This window comes from Sander vitreus, chromosome 24, assembly GCF_031162955.1.
Source record: "Sander vitreus isolate 19-12246 chromosome 24, sanVit1, whole genome shotgun sequence".
NCBI classification, from domain to species: domain Eukaryota; kingdom Metazoa; phylum Chordata; class Actinopteri; order Perciformes; family Percidae; genus Sander; species Sander vitreus.
Window position 1 is genome coordinate 8,761,335 of NC_135878.1, and position 15,936 is coordinate 8,777,270.

The 15,936-nt window shown below is 41.2% G+C and overlaps 1 protein-coding gene across 1 annotated transcript; it reads left to right on the forward strand.

The window, feature by feature from the left end:
• The first annotated feature begins 1,277 nt into the window (after positions 1-1,277).
• LOC144512850 (vascular endothelial growth factor C-like) lies at positions 1,278-14,804 on the forward strand. The gene is made up of 8 exons (XM_078243804.1): positions 1,278-2,272; positions 6,997-7,240; positions 8,081-8,271; positions 8,752-8,882; positions 8,997-9,100; positions 10,322-10,456; positions 10,976-11,177; positions 13,511-14,804. The coding sequence occupies exons 1-8, from the start codon at positions 2,171-2,173 to the stop codon at positions 13,620-13,622; spliced, it is 1,221 nt and encodes a 406-aa protein (XP_078099930.1). The 5' UTR covers positions 1,278-2,170; the 3' UTR covers positions 13,623-14,804.
• Positions 14,805-15,936: the final 1,132 nt, after the last annotated feature.

The following is a 15,936-nucleotide window of genomic DNA, read 5'->3' on the forward strand; positions in this document are numbered from 1 at the left end:
TCTCTCTCTCTCTCTCTATCTTTGCTCCAAGCTCACATGTTGAAGTGGGGAAAGCAATGACTGGAATGTGGAATTTGGTCGACAGATTTCAACACATAAAGCGTACTGCAAGCAGACACTTGCCACCGTGTGTGTGTGTGTGTGTGTGTGTGTGTGCGGTGGGGGGGGTGCGTCTTTAATCCTTGAAAAGGCTGGCAGTGACTGGCCCAAAAATCGGATGTTTTCTCATTCGAGCGTTTCCCAGACACACCTCTTTCTCCTTCCTTGTCGTCGGCCTCCTGTCTCCTCTCCTTCTCTCGTCTGTCTGTCTGTCTGTCCATCTTCCCCATAATTTATTTTACAGTTGTCGGTAACTGCTTCGCCCTGAGAGAGGAAAAAAAGAAAAAAAGAAAGATATAATTTAGACAAAGCTTCTGCTGCTGCTCACCTCTCCTTGCCCTCCCCTTCTCCTCCTCATCCTTCATGACACACACACACACACACACATGCCTACAGCCTTGGGGGTAATAGAGTTAAAGAGGTATGTAAAGTTTGCCATTTTTAGGACCTTGAACGGCAAACCAGAGGGAGAAAGAACAAGAGAAGAGGTGAGAGGGGGAGGGAGAAAGTGTGAAGGAGTAGGGGCAGAAAAGGTGTTTGGAGCTGCAGGTGTGAGACCCAATTTAGTGGTTTTATTTCCGTCCCTCTTTCTCGCACAGAAACCAGTCTTGACATTGAAATAGTGCTTGCTGCGGTGAAGAGAAACCAGCAGGAATTGGCGACAGCTGACGTGAAGCAGAAACAGCAGAGAGAGACACAGCAAAGGTCATAAAAAGGCACTTAGAGCTGCAGTTAAGCAACTTGCACATTCATCACCGCTGGCTGCTACTGAACACACACACACACACACACACACACACACATTTTTAAAGTCTCAGCGGCAGCTGCTCCCATGACGAGAAATTACAAAGACGGAAGGACAAAGACAAAGAGTGATACATGTGAGGATTATCTGATTGTGGTTGAACCTCTTTTTGTGCCTGAGAGAATGTCTTTTTGAAAAAGCTATAAAGAGCAAAAATAGCCATTCCAGTGAATTTAAATCACATAAAAAGTGATGGCATGTGTTAAGAGGAAAGGTATCAGTGCCAAGGCGCTGCCTGCTTCTGCAGACTGTAAAGCCTGCAATTTCTGGGGGAAAATAGAAGTGTGCCAGTTCAATCAGCTATAACGCACGAATCATCTCTCTCTAATCCTTCACTCCGCCCACAAGATACAATCCTTCCATTCTTGTATTTTTTCTCATTCACTCCACCAGGATGTCTATGAGCAGGATGCACATTCACTCTGTTTGGACAAGAACTTAATACCAAAAGTTGGACACTTTTTTTTAAAAACCTACTTTCTTTTTCTTTTCTTTCCTTTTTTTTTTTTTAACTCCATTTGGAAACAGGGATTTGGAATAAGCTCTTCCCTCTTTTTTTCTCTCTCTTTGATGCTTTTCCAAGGATCAGGCAGCTTTACAGAAAAAGTTGTGACAGATTAGAAAACGGCAAAAAAAAAAAAAAAGTCCAGAGGGAAGACCGACAGAGCTATGCCCCGAAGGTTCCTGAGGAAGAAACAGACAGATAAAGAGGCAGAGATAATCTGTGAGAGGGAGGGAAGAGCGCAGCTGTTGTGTGGGAAGATAATATAGATAAAGAAAGTGAGAAGGTGCACAAGTGTGAAGGGCGAAGGAGAAGAGACTGACAACACAGCCAAGGCTGGAAAGAAAAAAGGGAGCGTCAGCAAATAAACTAATCAGGTTGGAGACATAAGGCAAACAAGACACCAAATATCATCAAATAAAACAACAGTGAGAATGGAAATGCAGCAAGACAGGAGGAAAGACTTCCTCTGAAGTGAAAGGATAAAAGAAAACAGGAACTGTCGCGAAGAAGAGGAGACGATTCCCTCATCATGTTTTATTCAGCTGGTTTCCCAAATTCAAACAACCTGCGCCGGAAGAGCAACTTCGTCCCAGGATAGAATGAAGAGAGGAGCAAAGAGATACCTGCCGAGTCTGTGATACCCTCCTGCTCCTCCTTTTCCTCCTCTCCTCCTTCCTTTCTTTCACTTTACATCCAGCTTTAGATTCACTAACTTCCTCCTCCTCTGCCCTGATATCTCCTCTCCTCTCCACCTCCTCACTATGTGGATACCAGCTTTGCTCCTATGGATTCTTAATATCAGCAATTTGTGCTCAGGACAAGACTATATGGACTATTACCAAACTGGAGACATGGGCACCGAGGTGAGACATAACATTTCTTTACAATTTAGTGTATAAAAACTCAATGTTTTTTTTTTAAACCAATCTACTGAGAAGTTTCACTAACTTCTACAGCTTGTAAATAAGCGTCTACCGTGGATTACATACAGGACGCGTGACAAATGTTAGACAGTGCTCTCAACCATCATCGAAACACCAAATGAGAGAATATCTACTGGGATAATGCTGCTAGTAAAGCTCTGTTTACTCTGGAAGTCATATTATTGGGGGTTAGATCAAGAGCTCTTTTAATAGAGAGACCTGACAAACACAAGATGTGTATACAACTATAATCCAGTGTAGAGAAGATTTTATGATGGGTTTGCTATTTTGTTCCGGTACAAGAATCCAATTCAATTTTTTTTGCTTTTAAGCCAGGTGTTTTTATAATGCTGTAATGTATCTATTAGATTTACAAGAGTATGCATCGGAGAAGGAATATCCAAGCTCTGTGCTTGTGTGAAACGCAAACATTTTGTCTTTCTGGAGTCAAGAACAAGCTCTGAATTGATAAAAGAGGTGTGGAGATGATCAAAGGCAGACTGTAACCTGTTTTGTGATTGAGCTGATAGCATACAAGATGATATCGTCAGCATAAAAATGGACATTCAGTCAAAAAAAATACACTGATCCTTGTGGAACACCTTTACCAACAACGTAGGGGACTTGATTTGAAACTATCGGCACCAACAGCCCAAACCAGAAAGATATGATTTGAACCAGTTGTAAGAATCATCAGAACCAATAAAAAGCTTATTTAGCTAAATATTATGATCAAGAGTATCAAAAGCCTTGGGCAGACTGAGAAAGAGTGCAGGTCTAAAGTGCTGTGACTGCTGTGACGGAAGGACATTATTTTCATCCAGAAAAGGCATGTAGTTGTGAGATGACCAGCGGACAGGACAGCTTAGATAAGCTCACATGTCTAACCACCTTTGTGTAATGTGTTCATTCAATCATCTCAAGGTGCTTTATGTTGGCTTTGCCTTAAATATTTGTTTTAATAATGTATATTATCATTGTTAAAATGAACTCAATTACCTGGCAAAACACTCCTAGTAGTAGTAATTATCCAAAGGCTTTAATGCAATCAATTGGATTTAACCCTAAAGCAATTAAAAGGGAGTCTAATTTAAGCCCCAGCTTATAAAACCACTTCCTTTACCTTACATGAAACCGTGAAACATCAATTTCTTTACATAGTGCCAAACATGTTTCCAAAGCTTGTTTCTGTGATGTCATTTCAGACAATACTATGAGCACAATTCTGTGTAAAACCCATCAACTGCTTTGGTTTCAAATGTCTACTTTACTGTAAATGCTGTTTACCTGCCAACCAGGAAAGTGTTTGGTGTTCTTCTGTGGAAGGATCCCTGGGGTTGAGGTAAAAGCTTCCTCCTTGTCAAAAATGTCACTAATAGCAGTGATTTATGATACTTTCTCTGTCATTTATTGATGTGAAAATAGTTTACTACAAGGGATTGTGTCCAAATGCACTGGAAGAGATCTTAAGTAATACAATCCTCGTGGAATTGAATGAAGGAATCCCAAAACACATATTTTGATGCGACTAGCCAGTTATCAATTGTTTAAAAAAAAAAGACAAAATAAAATTGTGTTTGAACTTGTGGCTTCAGACATAACATGTTTAAACTGGAGGAAAGAGTGAGTGACGAATGCATGGGTGTGTGTCTGTGTGCCAACAGTATTGCATGCTGAACCCAAGAGCATTGGTCATTCGTCCATTATGACTTCATAGTCCCACAGCAATGATCTCATGTCATGTAATCACTTAACAACCCAAAGGAGAGAGAGAGAGAGAGAGAGAGGGAGGGAGGGAGGGAGAGAGAGAGAGGGAGAGAGAGAGACAGACCAAAAGAAAAAGAGGAAATCTGGAAAGATCTTGAAAGAAAAGAATAAGAGAAAATCCTCCATCCTTCAATTATTAATTACAACTGTCCATCAAAATTATCGAGAGATTGTGTCACTGTCATGTCTTACAGTGTTATGGAGGTTTGAGTGTTAAATTGTCTGAGCTTAAATACTAAAAACTGGCCAAAAAAATGATACACCTGCAGAAATGATGCGTGTAAATCAGTAATGCTACAAGTAATGAAAAACATTTTGGCAATTGTAGCCTCTACTTTACTCTAAGGGTAATGGCATTTCCATCAGCCTCAGCTGCAAATGTTAGCATGCTGAAATGCTAAACTAAGATGGTGAGCATGGTAAACATTATACCTGCTAAACATGCATGTTAGCATTGTCATTGTAAGCATGCTGATGTTAGCTTGTAACTTAGGATATTTTGAAGTGGGGCTGTATGAGGTACTTATAACTTTTACATAGTCAGTGTATTACATAAGTAGAAGGCGGTCAGCACGCCCCCAGTTAGGAGAAGCAGGCAGGCAGGAGTCCCAGCACGAAAGCTAAGCAATGTACTGCTGTGGATGGGGGCAGCAGCTGAATATATTTTATTTATAATATTTTTATCCTAAAAAAAAGGCCCACCTAAAAAAAAATCAATTTCTCAACCTTGCCATCAGAAGCCATTATCTATGCTCTTGTCAAAGTTACCAGACTCCATTGACAAAAACAACAAACATTCTACCTCACAGAACACCAGAGTTTCTGGTCTACCGCTGCTTAGATCGGTTAGTTTGTATGTTCTATTGTGTGATTTTTGTGTTATAAAAGGGTTAGGCGCTAACAAAACTAACAAACAAACTAACCGATCAAGGCAGCAGTAGGCCAGCAACCCCTGTGTTCTGCGAGGTAAAATTACTGTTTTTGTCAATGGAGTCTGGTGGCTTTGACGAGAGTATACATAACAGCTTCAGTTCCCCCTGTGTACACTTAAACAAGGTGGTTTGACGGCAAGGTAAAGCTGTGAAAAGATTTTAAATATAGCGTACACTTTAACTGATATATATTTTTTTAGGTGGGCCTTTTTTAGGTGTCTAAAATACATTTTTGCTGTTGCCCCCATCCACAGCAGTACATTGCTCAATTTCTGTGCCTGTCCTCCTGCCTGCTTCTCCAAAACTGGGGGCGTGCCGACCGCCATCTACTGTATGTAATACACTGACTATGGATAAGTACCTCATACAACCCCACTTCAAAAAATCCGAACTATCCCTTTAAAGCACCACTTTACAGCCTCACAGAGCATGGCTGTAGCCTCTTAGTCTTGTATTCAATATTATTATGTTTAAAAAAACAACAACTCTTGTTTTGGAAGAATTGTAAAAGTTGATAAATAATTTCATATTTGATGTCACAGGTTACACATATGTTGAGACATACCAGAAAAAGACGGCGAGGTAGACAGAGAGAGTGAGAGAGAGAGAGAGAGATAAATGGATAGACTGATAACATCAGAGATCTGGTTTCTGTTTAGGTAATGCCAGCTGTACCAGTCTGTTCCCTCTCAGCCTGGGAAAGTAAACAGCCACGCTCACTCCCCGGAGGAAGAATTAATATGTGACACTCTTCCGACTCCCAGCTGACATCTAGTCCCCACAAGATGATACAGCAGCCAGTCAGTTAGACAATTCACCTTTTTTCTTTCATCTACTGTATCTCTACGGAGCGGAACAGAGTCATCTATCATGACGGCAGAAAAATCATTATGGCGATGACTCACAGCAGGAATGTTTTATAGAGCTAGTGTAAACCGAGATTTCCTGCATAGACCTGGTCAACCACATAAATCCCTCTATGTACAACAATAATAATAATAAAAATAATAATGTGGGTGTTGGCTGAGCTGACAATATCCAGTCTGTTTGGTCCATTTAAGCCATGGATGTGATTTAAGCAGGCCTAATGCTGCATTTAACGACTCCACTGAAGCTCTTACGTAGGAGACTCCTAAGTCATGGAGGGCACATTAAGGAAAGGTAGCAGAAAGAAATGAATTGCATTGATAAAGCAACCAAAAGGACTTTCAGATGCAGTACAAAAATGTAACCTCATTGGTAAACTTGCTCAGATTACAGCGTCTTGCTCAAGGGCACTGCGGGGCAGGTATTTTCCAATTTTATCACATTGCCTTAGGTGAGATTGTTTAAAGTGTATAGCAGTCTGAAAGCTATAAAAGGGAACCACCAGAAACAGCAAGAAAAGCAATACTAAGGCATAAAGAAAACGCAGACTTTGCAGCTTCCTTGAGAACTCAAATGCTTTGTGTGTATATGTGTATATGCAATCGTGTGTGTGTGTGTGTGTGTGTGGGTGAGGAGAGGACACACGTACCCACAATAACCAACAGTAGCCAACAGCAACATGTTACAACACATTGGTAGCTGAGGTATTCACTGTTTATCCAGCTCAAACCAGCAAAGCTTACACTGTTAATTCAACAGTATCTAATAGTTTTCCTACAAATAACATGACTCGCAAACAAATCACCTACCCAATTCTAACATTTCAAAATATAAAGTGTATTGCATTTTTTTTTTTTTATGTCTATTATATTTAATAACCACAAGCGGTATATTGGGCCTGAAATTTGTGACTTAAATGCCAGTTTTTAAGACTCATTTTATCATCTCCTTAACTCCTGTTTTTCCCCCTCTTAGGGATGTTATCTACGAATTCAACGCTTTCTATCAACACATGAAGAACTAAAAGTGTATTTTAGCTGAAGAAATATTGTGTCATTAAGGTCGCATTTGTCTATATGATTCTTTCCTGTCTTCCAGGCTCCAGTATTGTCAGATGACCAGGCCAGTTTGGAGTCAGTGACGAGTGTGGATCAGCTATTACAGCTTCTATACCCCGAATACAATTTGCTTCAGCACTGCCTGACGAAGAAATCATGGCACGCCTCCTCTTCCCCCGCTTTTCCTACCGCCTCAGCAAACCCTTTAGTCCACTCTAACGATGAGGACCTGTGGGGTCAGCCGAGGGAGGAGGCTCTTTTCAAAATGGACAGGACTTTGGGAGGTAAACATTGCGATACTTCACAAACAAGTACTGTACAGTGAATTTAGTTGCCACAAACTAGTGGTTTCTCAGATGAGATATTTAATACTTTAATTTGTGAAAGCGTATATAGTACCAGATCACTTCCAAAAACCCCAAATCCAAACTTTTTTAATGATAGCCTCTTTATGGGTGCCCAAATTCTTTCATATGAAGGGCCAAAGATGTATCTGGACGAAAGGCCATGGGCCAAAAATAAACGTTGATGACGTTATGTAAAAATGTATTATATTTGATAGAAAGTGAACATTCTAAATCTAAAATAAAATGTTGGCTTACTCAAAGCCAGTGAAGTGAGCACGGCTCACAGCACGTGAGAGAGAGCGGGGAGAGTACCCTAATTCTTGTAATTCTCCGTGGACAAGTTTAATAAGGAAGTTTAACAGCACTGTTAAACAACACTGTGCTTTACGTTGCTGTAAAACTAAAGTAAAGTACTTTTTAGCTGCACAAAATGTAGGTTTCGTAGTCAATAAAGTTAGGATTTAACAGCACTTTTAAAAATAGGAGAATAAGCATGAGCATGTCAAATGTCATGGCATGGGCCAAACTTGGCCCGCAGGCCCCAAATTGGGCGGCCTTGCTTTAAACCCTAGAGTGGACTGCCAGACAGATTTCTTTGCACTGGAGACACACAAACGTAGGTGGTAAATGCAATAAATGAAAGCCAAGTTGGATAGAAGACTGGAAAATGAAAATAAGATACATTATTGGTTGATGATTTCCTAATTACAGATCAATTAAGACCTAAAAGCTCTCTCTTGTATTCAGATTCAGTTACTAAGTCACATTTGTTTTCAGTCATCTTAGAGGAGATCCAGCGGACCTCATGCCAGCCCAGAGAGGTGTGTGTTGAGGTCGCCAAAGAATACCCAGAATCCACCAGTCAGTTCTACCTCCCTCGCTGTGTGGCGCTGCATCGGTGCGGAGGGTGCTGCACCAACGAGGCATATTACTGCACCAACACAAGTCACACGCTCGTCAACAAGACTGTAAGTGGCACAGCTGGATTCTCTCTTGTATCTGCCCTGCTTATGTCCATGTCAGACACTTCTTAGCACTTGAGTTTTTCAACACTGGCTCACATTACACGATCGTGTTGGTATTTTCTGCTCTCACACTTCGAACTGCCTCAGGAAAGAGGACAATGGGAATCTATCCAGTTGTGTAACAAGTATATCACTGACAGTATTACAGCCCGCCCTACTGCAGTGGGACACCCTTTGGCTACAACTAGACATCAAGTCAATACAATATACACACACACAGTTGCACAATCTTACATATATATCATTACATCAACCTCTGCACAGTCACAACCAGCAATATTGTAATGAAAGCAGCATCAGAAGAAGAAAAGAGAAGGGAAATAAAATGGCTTACACAAATTAGTTTTGCACACACACACACACACACACACACACACACACACACACACACACACCTCTAACTTTCATCTTTCCTCCTGCCAGTTGATGGAACTGTCCCCGCCCAGGATGGATCGCTCCGTCGTCATGGTATCCTTCGTCAACCACACTTCATGCGAATGCCTCTCCAAGCGGCCGCTCCACTCCATCATAAGACGAGCTGCATACGATCACCTGTGAGTGAGAGTGAGGAGTGACGTGTGACACGTGTGTGTGTGTGTGTGTGTTTACAAACGTTTCTGAGTCATTTGTCCGGTATCCATGCATTTAGAATATGTGCGTCTGTGCAGGTGTTCCCCACCCGAAGTTCCCTGTGCCTCCGGGTCATTATGGGATCCAATGAACTGTGTGTGTGTCTCTACAGACGCCTTAAACTACTCTGAGAGAGAAACAGGTGAGTGTGCATGAGTCATGATAAAGTCAAATTATTCAGTTGAGATGACCCTTAAGGGGGTTTTGATATAAATGGTTACACTTTTCTGTGCTTGTTTTCGGTGAAATACTGGGTACCTTTAGCTTTTTTGGGCTCTAAAATCAATCGAATGAGTCATGAGGGGACACTGCTCCACTTTCAGGATTTTGCTAGCCAAAAAGGTTGACAACAACTGGTGTAGAGAGCAGAAAATATTTCAGGCTGGCTCTATTTTGGGTCCTTATCTGATAATTTAACAAATTAAAAAACAAAAACAAAAAAAAAACAAGCTTTGCACCAATCAAATACTAGAAAGCAGGGATGATTTTGGCAAATCAAAATCAAGCAACAAATCAAAAGTATAACTTGTCATAGCAAATGTAACGTTACATCCTCAATAAAGGGTTGAGACCAGGATGTCAAACAAGCAAAACCTATGCAGTATGTTGCATTACAAAAAAAGCAGGATTTACCTCATCTGTGAGTTTGAATAGTGTGATGACATAGCAGCAGGTTCAGATTGGGACATCTGATACAACACAGGTGGTTTCACTGATGAATGCAAATCACCTGCTGCAGAGTTTGGCAGGAGTCTAAAACCTGCACAGTGTAACCCCCCTCCCCTCTCCTGCACCTCTCCAGCACAAATAATCCCCCACATGTTATAATATTAAAGAAATGTGCATCTATTTCTAACTTTCACCTTGTAACTAGTTAACAGAACTGACAATGCCCAGCTCTGAGAGAGAATGCCAAATCATCCAAAATGTGGCTACACCTAAACCCCCACTGAGCAGGTTTTGGGATGTGAGACAGATTTCGTTCAAAAACTCCACCAGCACAGCCAGATGATGATGATGATGATGATGATGCTGCTGTTGCTTGGGCGGCAAATGAAATGATCTGAAGCGACTTTCCCCCCCGAGGGAATGTTTATTCAACTGTAACATGAGAAGCGAAAGTGTCTTTGTGGCATGTTACTTGTACAATCATGTAGTGAACTACAGGGCCTTCCATCTCCAGTAACCTTTTTCTTTTTTCTAATAATAAACTGGGAAACCTTACTTAACATAATCCGTAACGGTCTGAACCGACTGAAAATAGATACCGATGGGAAATTGTGCGTGCATGCAAAAACAAAGCTGGAAAAAAACAACTAAATACCAATTATGTTTTTTTACCTCCTTTCCATGTGGCTTCCAGAGGCGCTGGACTCGGGTCTGCTGGCTCTCTGTGGGCCCAACAGGATTCTGTATGAGTCCACCTGCGAGTGCGTTTGTCGGAATGGACTCACCAAGGACAGCTGCGATCCAGGCTGGAAACTGGACCACAACACCTGTAAGGAGGGTTACAGTTACTGCAAATATTTTACACCATACCGTTTGAAAAAGGAATTCAAACCCCAGAGTCTAAGTGGAAGCCTTTGTTTTTCAGAAGATGTAAAGAAAGAATAAATGAATATGAGGGGATACCAGAGAGAGTCTTAACATTGTCCATTCTCCAAAGTGTAACATCCCATTTACACAGTCGGTTCTAATGCCTTAATAGGGATGCCAAAAGTGCTCTTCTTTTGTGTGAGAAAGTGGTAAAAAAAGAAAGAAAGACCTATCAATTTACTGTAAATAAACCAAATTACGAAGAAAAGGGCTGTCATTCTGAAAGCTGCCAGGCAAGATCGAGCCAGAATGGATAAACACAGATGGAGGGAAGCTGTTGGGAAGTAGGGCTTTATGTAACTATCTAACAAGTCAGAACCTGACCACCAAATATTCAGCAACAAAACCAACAGAGGTGCACAATCCAATCTCTAATAATGTTTGGTTTTAATTCATTAAATGAAACTCTTCCTTCTCTCAGGTGAATGCCAGTGTGAAGGCCAAGGTGAGGGGAAGTGGTGCCCCACCGGCCAGCGGTGGGATGAGGAGCTGTGTGGCTGCGTGTGTGCTGCAGAGTGTCCTGGGAATCAGCCCCTGAACCCCGACACCTGCCTGTGTCAGTGCAGAGAGAGTCCACAGTCGTGTCTGCGGCAGGGCAAAAGGTTCAACCCCGACTCCTGCAGGTAGGAGTACAAGTCTGTCCTCGTCCTGGTTTCAAGCCTAAGTCCCTCCTTTGAGCCAAACACTGAAGTTCTCAGCTCTGCAGTCTTGTCTCCCTGTGGAAAGGGGCAAGCAAACAAGAGAATGTCTCCCTTGGGGGATTAAATTATCCCAAGTATCCACACTCTGGGTCTCTGCCAACTCCACCCTTAGCTCCTAGAACCCCGTCTGTCCTAAGCCCAAAAATAAGCAATAATAAACAATTCAATCAATGATGTCAAAGATGATATTTCCCCTTTGTTTGTATCCATATATTTAACAATCAGTTGTGTTACTGTCTCTAACTGACAGAAAACACCCACCTTCTCTTCTTTTAATACAAGTTGTACAGCACATTCCACATAAGATGAAAATGGTGTGTTCATAGTCACTTCAATTCCATAGAAAAAGAGTATCTCACTCTGGTTTCCAAGCTTGCGTCAGAACAAGCTATTGTTTCCTCTTTTCCTACTTCCAAAGTTGCATAAAACCCACAGTTCCGAAAATCTTCCAGCTGTACTGCACTTGTCTGAAATATGATCTGCGTGTAGGCACTGACTGCCATATGTGGCCGAGAACACACTCAAACACTTTATAAAGAGTTTCAATAGAGCATGAAATATGTTAGCGGCTATGGAGCAGGTGATGTAACATGGGCTCAAGGGACAGTGATGACTTCTATTAGTATATAGTGGCTTGAGAACATACAACTTGGCACAGTTGCAGGTTTTTACTCATAAACATATACTTTCTGCAATGATAATTTGGATATTTGTTTGTTTTGAAATGCCTGATTGTTACCTGTCAAACCACAGTCTGTGGTTAATGTGTCACGCTTGCTGCTCCACATATTAGTTCACTCTTAAAAGCTCTCAGTGTTTTGCAGCTGTAGCTAAGGACAAGTTAGTTCCTGCGTTACAGTAACTTCCACTTGGAAACAACTATTTACCAATTTTTCCAAATTCAAATGCAGCATTTCTGCGCGTCAGTTCATCATGAGTTACCTGAACCCGTGACTTAACTGGTCCTGTTCGCTGTGCTCAGCCCTTGGGGTGCCTTCACTAGTCTTCACCCTGGGAGTCTGCATAGAAAGGGGCGAGGAAAGAGTGAGAACCAGAGCTTTGAGGGACAGGCCGTTAAGGGGGTGCAAGCAAACTCTCAATGGACATGTCATACATTCCAAACTCGAGAAAGAAAAACGTTCTTCCTCCATTTTCTTTTCCACATGGCCTTTTATGGACACAGGGGGGGTCCAAGACATTCAACTGCGGGTCTCAGCTGCGTGTGCGTGTGTTGCATGCGTGTCGCGGTTCCCACAGCCAGCACGCAAGAGATCAACCTCCCTCTGACCCAAGAGGCCTTGCAGAGACAGACGGGGAGACTGGGCGAACTTGATGACAGTGAGCAGAGCAGCAATATGACGGGCTCGGAGACAAATTGAGTGACGAGGAAAAACACGCAGGCAGGCATGAGCTTCGATATGAGTGATATCTAATGGTGGCTTTACACGTGTGGGAAAGTTCACAGACATACACACACTACACGTGACCTTAGGCAGAGTTTCTATAACGTTCTCGGCTTAAGAGGGCTGAAATAAATAAGCTCTTTACTCAAACTTAAACGATGCTTTATATCAGCTTGTGGTGCTACAGTGACTTCATTTTTTTGGGATGTTTTCTAGCAACCACATTACAAGTCTTTACAAGCAAACTGGCTTATTAAATCACTGGGTTGAACCTGTCTTATAAGAATTAAGTAACCACAATTCAGTATAGATTTTTGAGTGGCTGATGCAACCCAATCCAGCTTCTTTAATACAGTATGGGACGTTAGTACACATGTCCTTTTTCCATCATTCTTTTCATTGTTTTGTCCTTTTTTTTAAGTTTGATTCAACATCTGGTCACAGTAGGTGGTGCACTGAAGACAATACACCTACTGTGATTTTGAAGATGAGAGTTCCCAGAATTTGGCCATATTCCTTCCCTCTCTGGAGAAAAACTCCCTCTTTTTCTCACGCACAGAATCGTTTGATGCACGCAAAAAACTAAACTTGGAACAGGGATTTATCCAAAAAGGGATGTGAAGATCTGAATAATTGATAGCATTCAAGCCAAGAAAAGAGTATAAACTCCTGTGTCTTTCTTCTCTGTTCCTCTCAACCTCACCCACTTTCCCTTCACCCTTTCTTTAAAAATCCTTCTCCTTCTAATTCCTAATGTATATTCACTTTCTCCTCTCACTACGTTTTCTCACTGCTTTTCTGTCCACTTCCTATCTTCCTCTTGATTTTCCTCCTCCTTCTCCCTCTGTCCAGTTGTTACAGGTTGCCTTGCAGAAAGCCCAGACGTGTGTGCCAGGCTGGTTTTTACTACAGCCACCAAGTCTGCCAGTGCATTCCCAACTACATGAGGCCTGGGTGGAATTAACCAATCACAGACAGGAGGAGAAAGACTGAGGTGAAGCCATTTATTGCCTTTCAACATGAGGCTAGAAAGCTTTTGGCCTGAAAACAAAGGGACAATAAGAAGGACGTGCATCTTGACAGGAGGACAGGAAGGTGGAACTACACATTTACATGTACTGGATTACAACAGCAGCACATGGAGAAGTTTTAGTACTTCTGTCTGTGCTCTGATACTCTCTGCAAGAGGATGGGAGTGCTTCCCAGTGAAACAAAAAGGCTAAAACAGCCACCCATATGCAGCAAAACTCATAAAAGTGGAGTGATTTCAGCCAAAAAGAAAATGAAGAGAGATATTTGACTCTCTGGGACTCTAATAACTCCAATCACACATGCCTAAAAGCATGACAGGCGGGATGGACCAATCAGACTCTAAACCAGCGTTCATCCCCGCCACAACGTGTTTGAGCAAGATATTCAACCAGCGGCCTGCTGCAGACACACTCATAACTGTGTGAAATGGAAAGTGAAATTTATAATAACAGACCAGACTCCATGCTTCTTTTTTTTTTTTGTTTAGATGAAATAAACTGTAGGCACTTTGGCAGTCTTGAGTCGTGAGATGTTTGAGAGGTTGAAGGATTTTTTTTTGTGCAGAAATCATGTATTGTGATGTTGCCGAGGCCTTATTATTCCTTTCATTTCTTTTAAGCAGAGGTGGAAATGGTGACAACATGTTTCGGTGGTCTATTCAGAGCACCAGAGGATGTTTCCAACACCAGATTTTAATTTTAGCGACTATACTGAAAGGGATGGAGTGAAGGTCTTGTTGCAGCTAGTTTCATCGTCGTCTCATGGTTTGTAAAAGGGAAGAGGTTCAATGCCAGACCCGGTTTGATTGAACGCTAATTTAAACGCTCCCAAAGAGCTATTATATCCTCCAGTTTCTACTTGCCTCTACTGTAGCGCTGCTCTTTGAAGATTTCACTCATATGTGGCTGAAACTGATCACAATTGATGGTAACACTTGGGTCTCTGGATCGTCTGGTAATTTAACTTTACACACTCAAGTAATATTATTTGTAAATATTTAAATCTTTGTCATATTTAAAACTGATATTTTGAAGACAGAATCATGTGTAGTTGTAAAATACTGTATTTAAGTCACAAGCGTAACTGTTGTTTTGCATTAAAACAATTGACATGCCTTTGTACTCAGTTATTATTATTATTATTATGGAGAATTTGAATGTTTGTAATTGTCCATTTTGCCTGCACTGCAAGATTATTTTTAACAGTTCATTTAGGCATTACCATACAGCTTTAAGAAAAACAATGATATTAGGGCACACTAAATCCATTAAATGTTAGGATGATTTATTGCAGGGTAGAGGTGATTGTAGTGTTTGTGCTATACGGATGTAGAGAAAAACTGAAATTCTGCTACTACTAAATATTTAAAGTAGGCTAGTTTTGAAGTATTGATTAAAAGCCTTGTTTCCCTGTTTTGTTAATGTTGAATATTATATCTTTTGGTGGTACACTGGCAGCGGTATGTGAATTCTGGTGAACACTACATTCCAATCATTTAAGTTTAATTAGTTTTTTGGGTTTTTTTTTTACATCAAAACTGTCAAATGTTGTCAAAATCCATAATTTACAAGTAATATGTGTTATTGTAGAATGTAACTACTCTGTTATGTTTTCCAGAAATATAAAACATTTAATACAATAATCACACATAAAATGAGAAATTTGTCACTGCTCCTTTAAAAAAAAACAAAAAAAAAAACTATTGCATGTAAGCTCTCTGGCAACTCGAGGATAAGAAATAGCCGTTACATTGCTCATGTTTCAAATGACTATCTTTTCAAAAATACCTCCACCCCACAGCATGCACGCAAACACCTCTGGGTGGGAACTTGACTCTTCCCTGTGGTCTCCCGTTTCTTCTCCCTCCTCGGCAGTCTCTCTCCCTCCCTGTCTCTCTCTCTCTCTCTACCACAATAAACAATACTGACTCAGAGGGAAAACAAAGAGATCGCCTTTCTGTCTGGCCCATGTGACCGTCTGCCTCATTACGTGACCATCTGATTCTTCTGCATCATTAACTGATTACACCGATTAATGGATGAGCTGTAGCCTCAGCTACCTGAAACAAATGTAATCCCTTGACTGCTTTTTTGTACGTGTGTGAACATGGACTGTGCCAAATCAATACATTATACTCTTCAGGGTTAATATCCACTGGCAGATATACAATTGACTTCATAGTGACGCTAGAAAATGTGCTCATGTTGGCAGAAATTTACCCTGAAATAGTCGAAGTTTTCTGGTAG

Coding starts and splice junctions, on each gene's coding strand:
- LOC144512850 (XM_078243804.1), top strand. CDS start 2,171: ATGTGGATACCAGCTTTGCTCCTATGGATTCTTAATATCAGCAATTTG. Junction 8,272..8,751: donor ACACGCTCGTCAACAAGACT/GTAAGTGGCACA, acceptor TCCTCCTGCCAG/TTGATGGAACTGTCCCCGCC. Junction 11,178..13,510: donor TTCAACCCCGACTCCTGCAG/GTAGGAGTACAA, acceptor CCCTCTGTCCAG/TTGTTACAGGTTGCCTTGCA.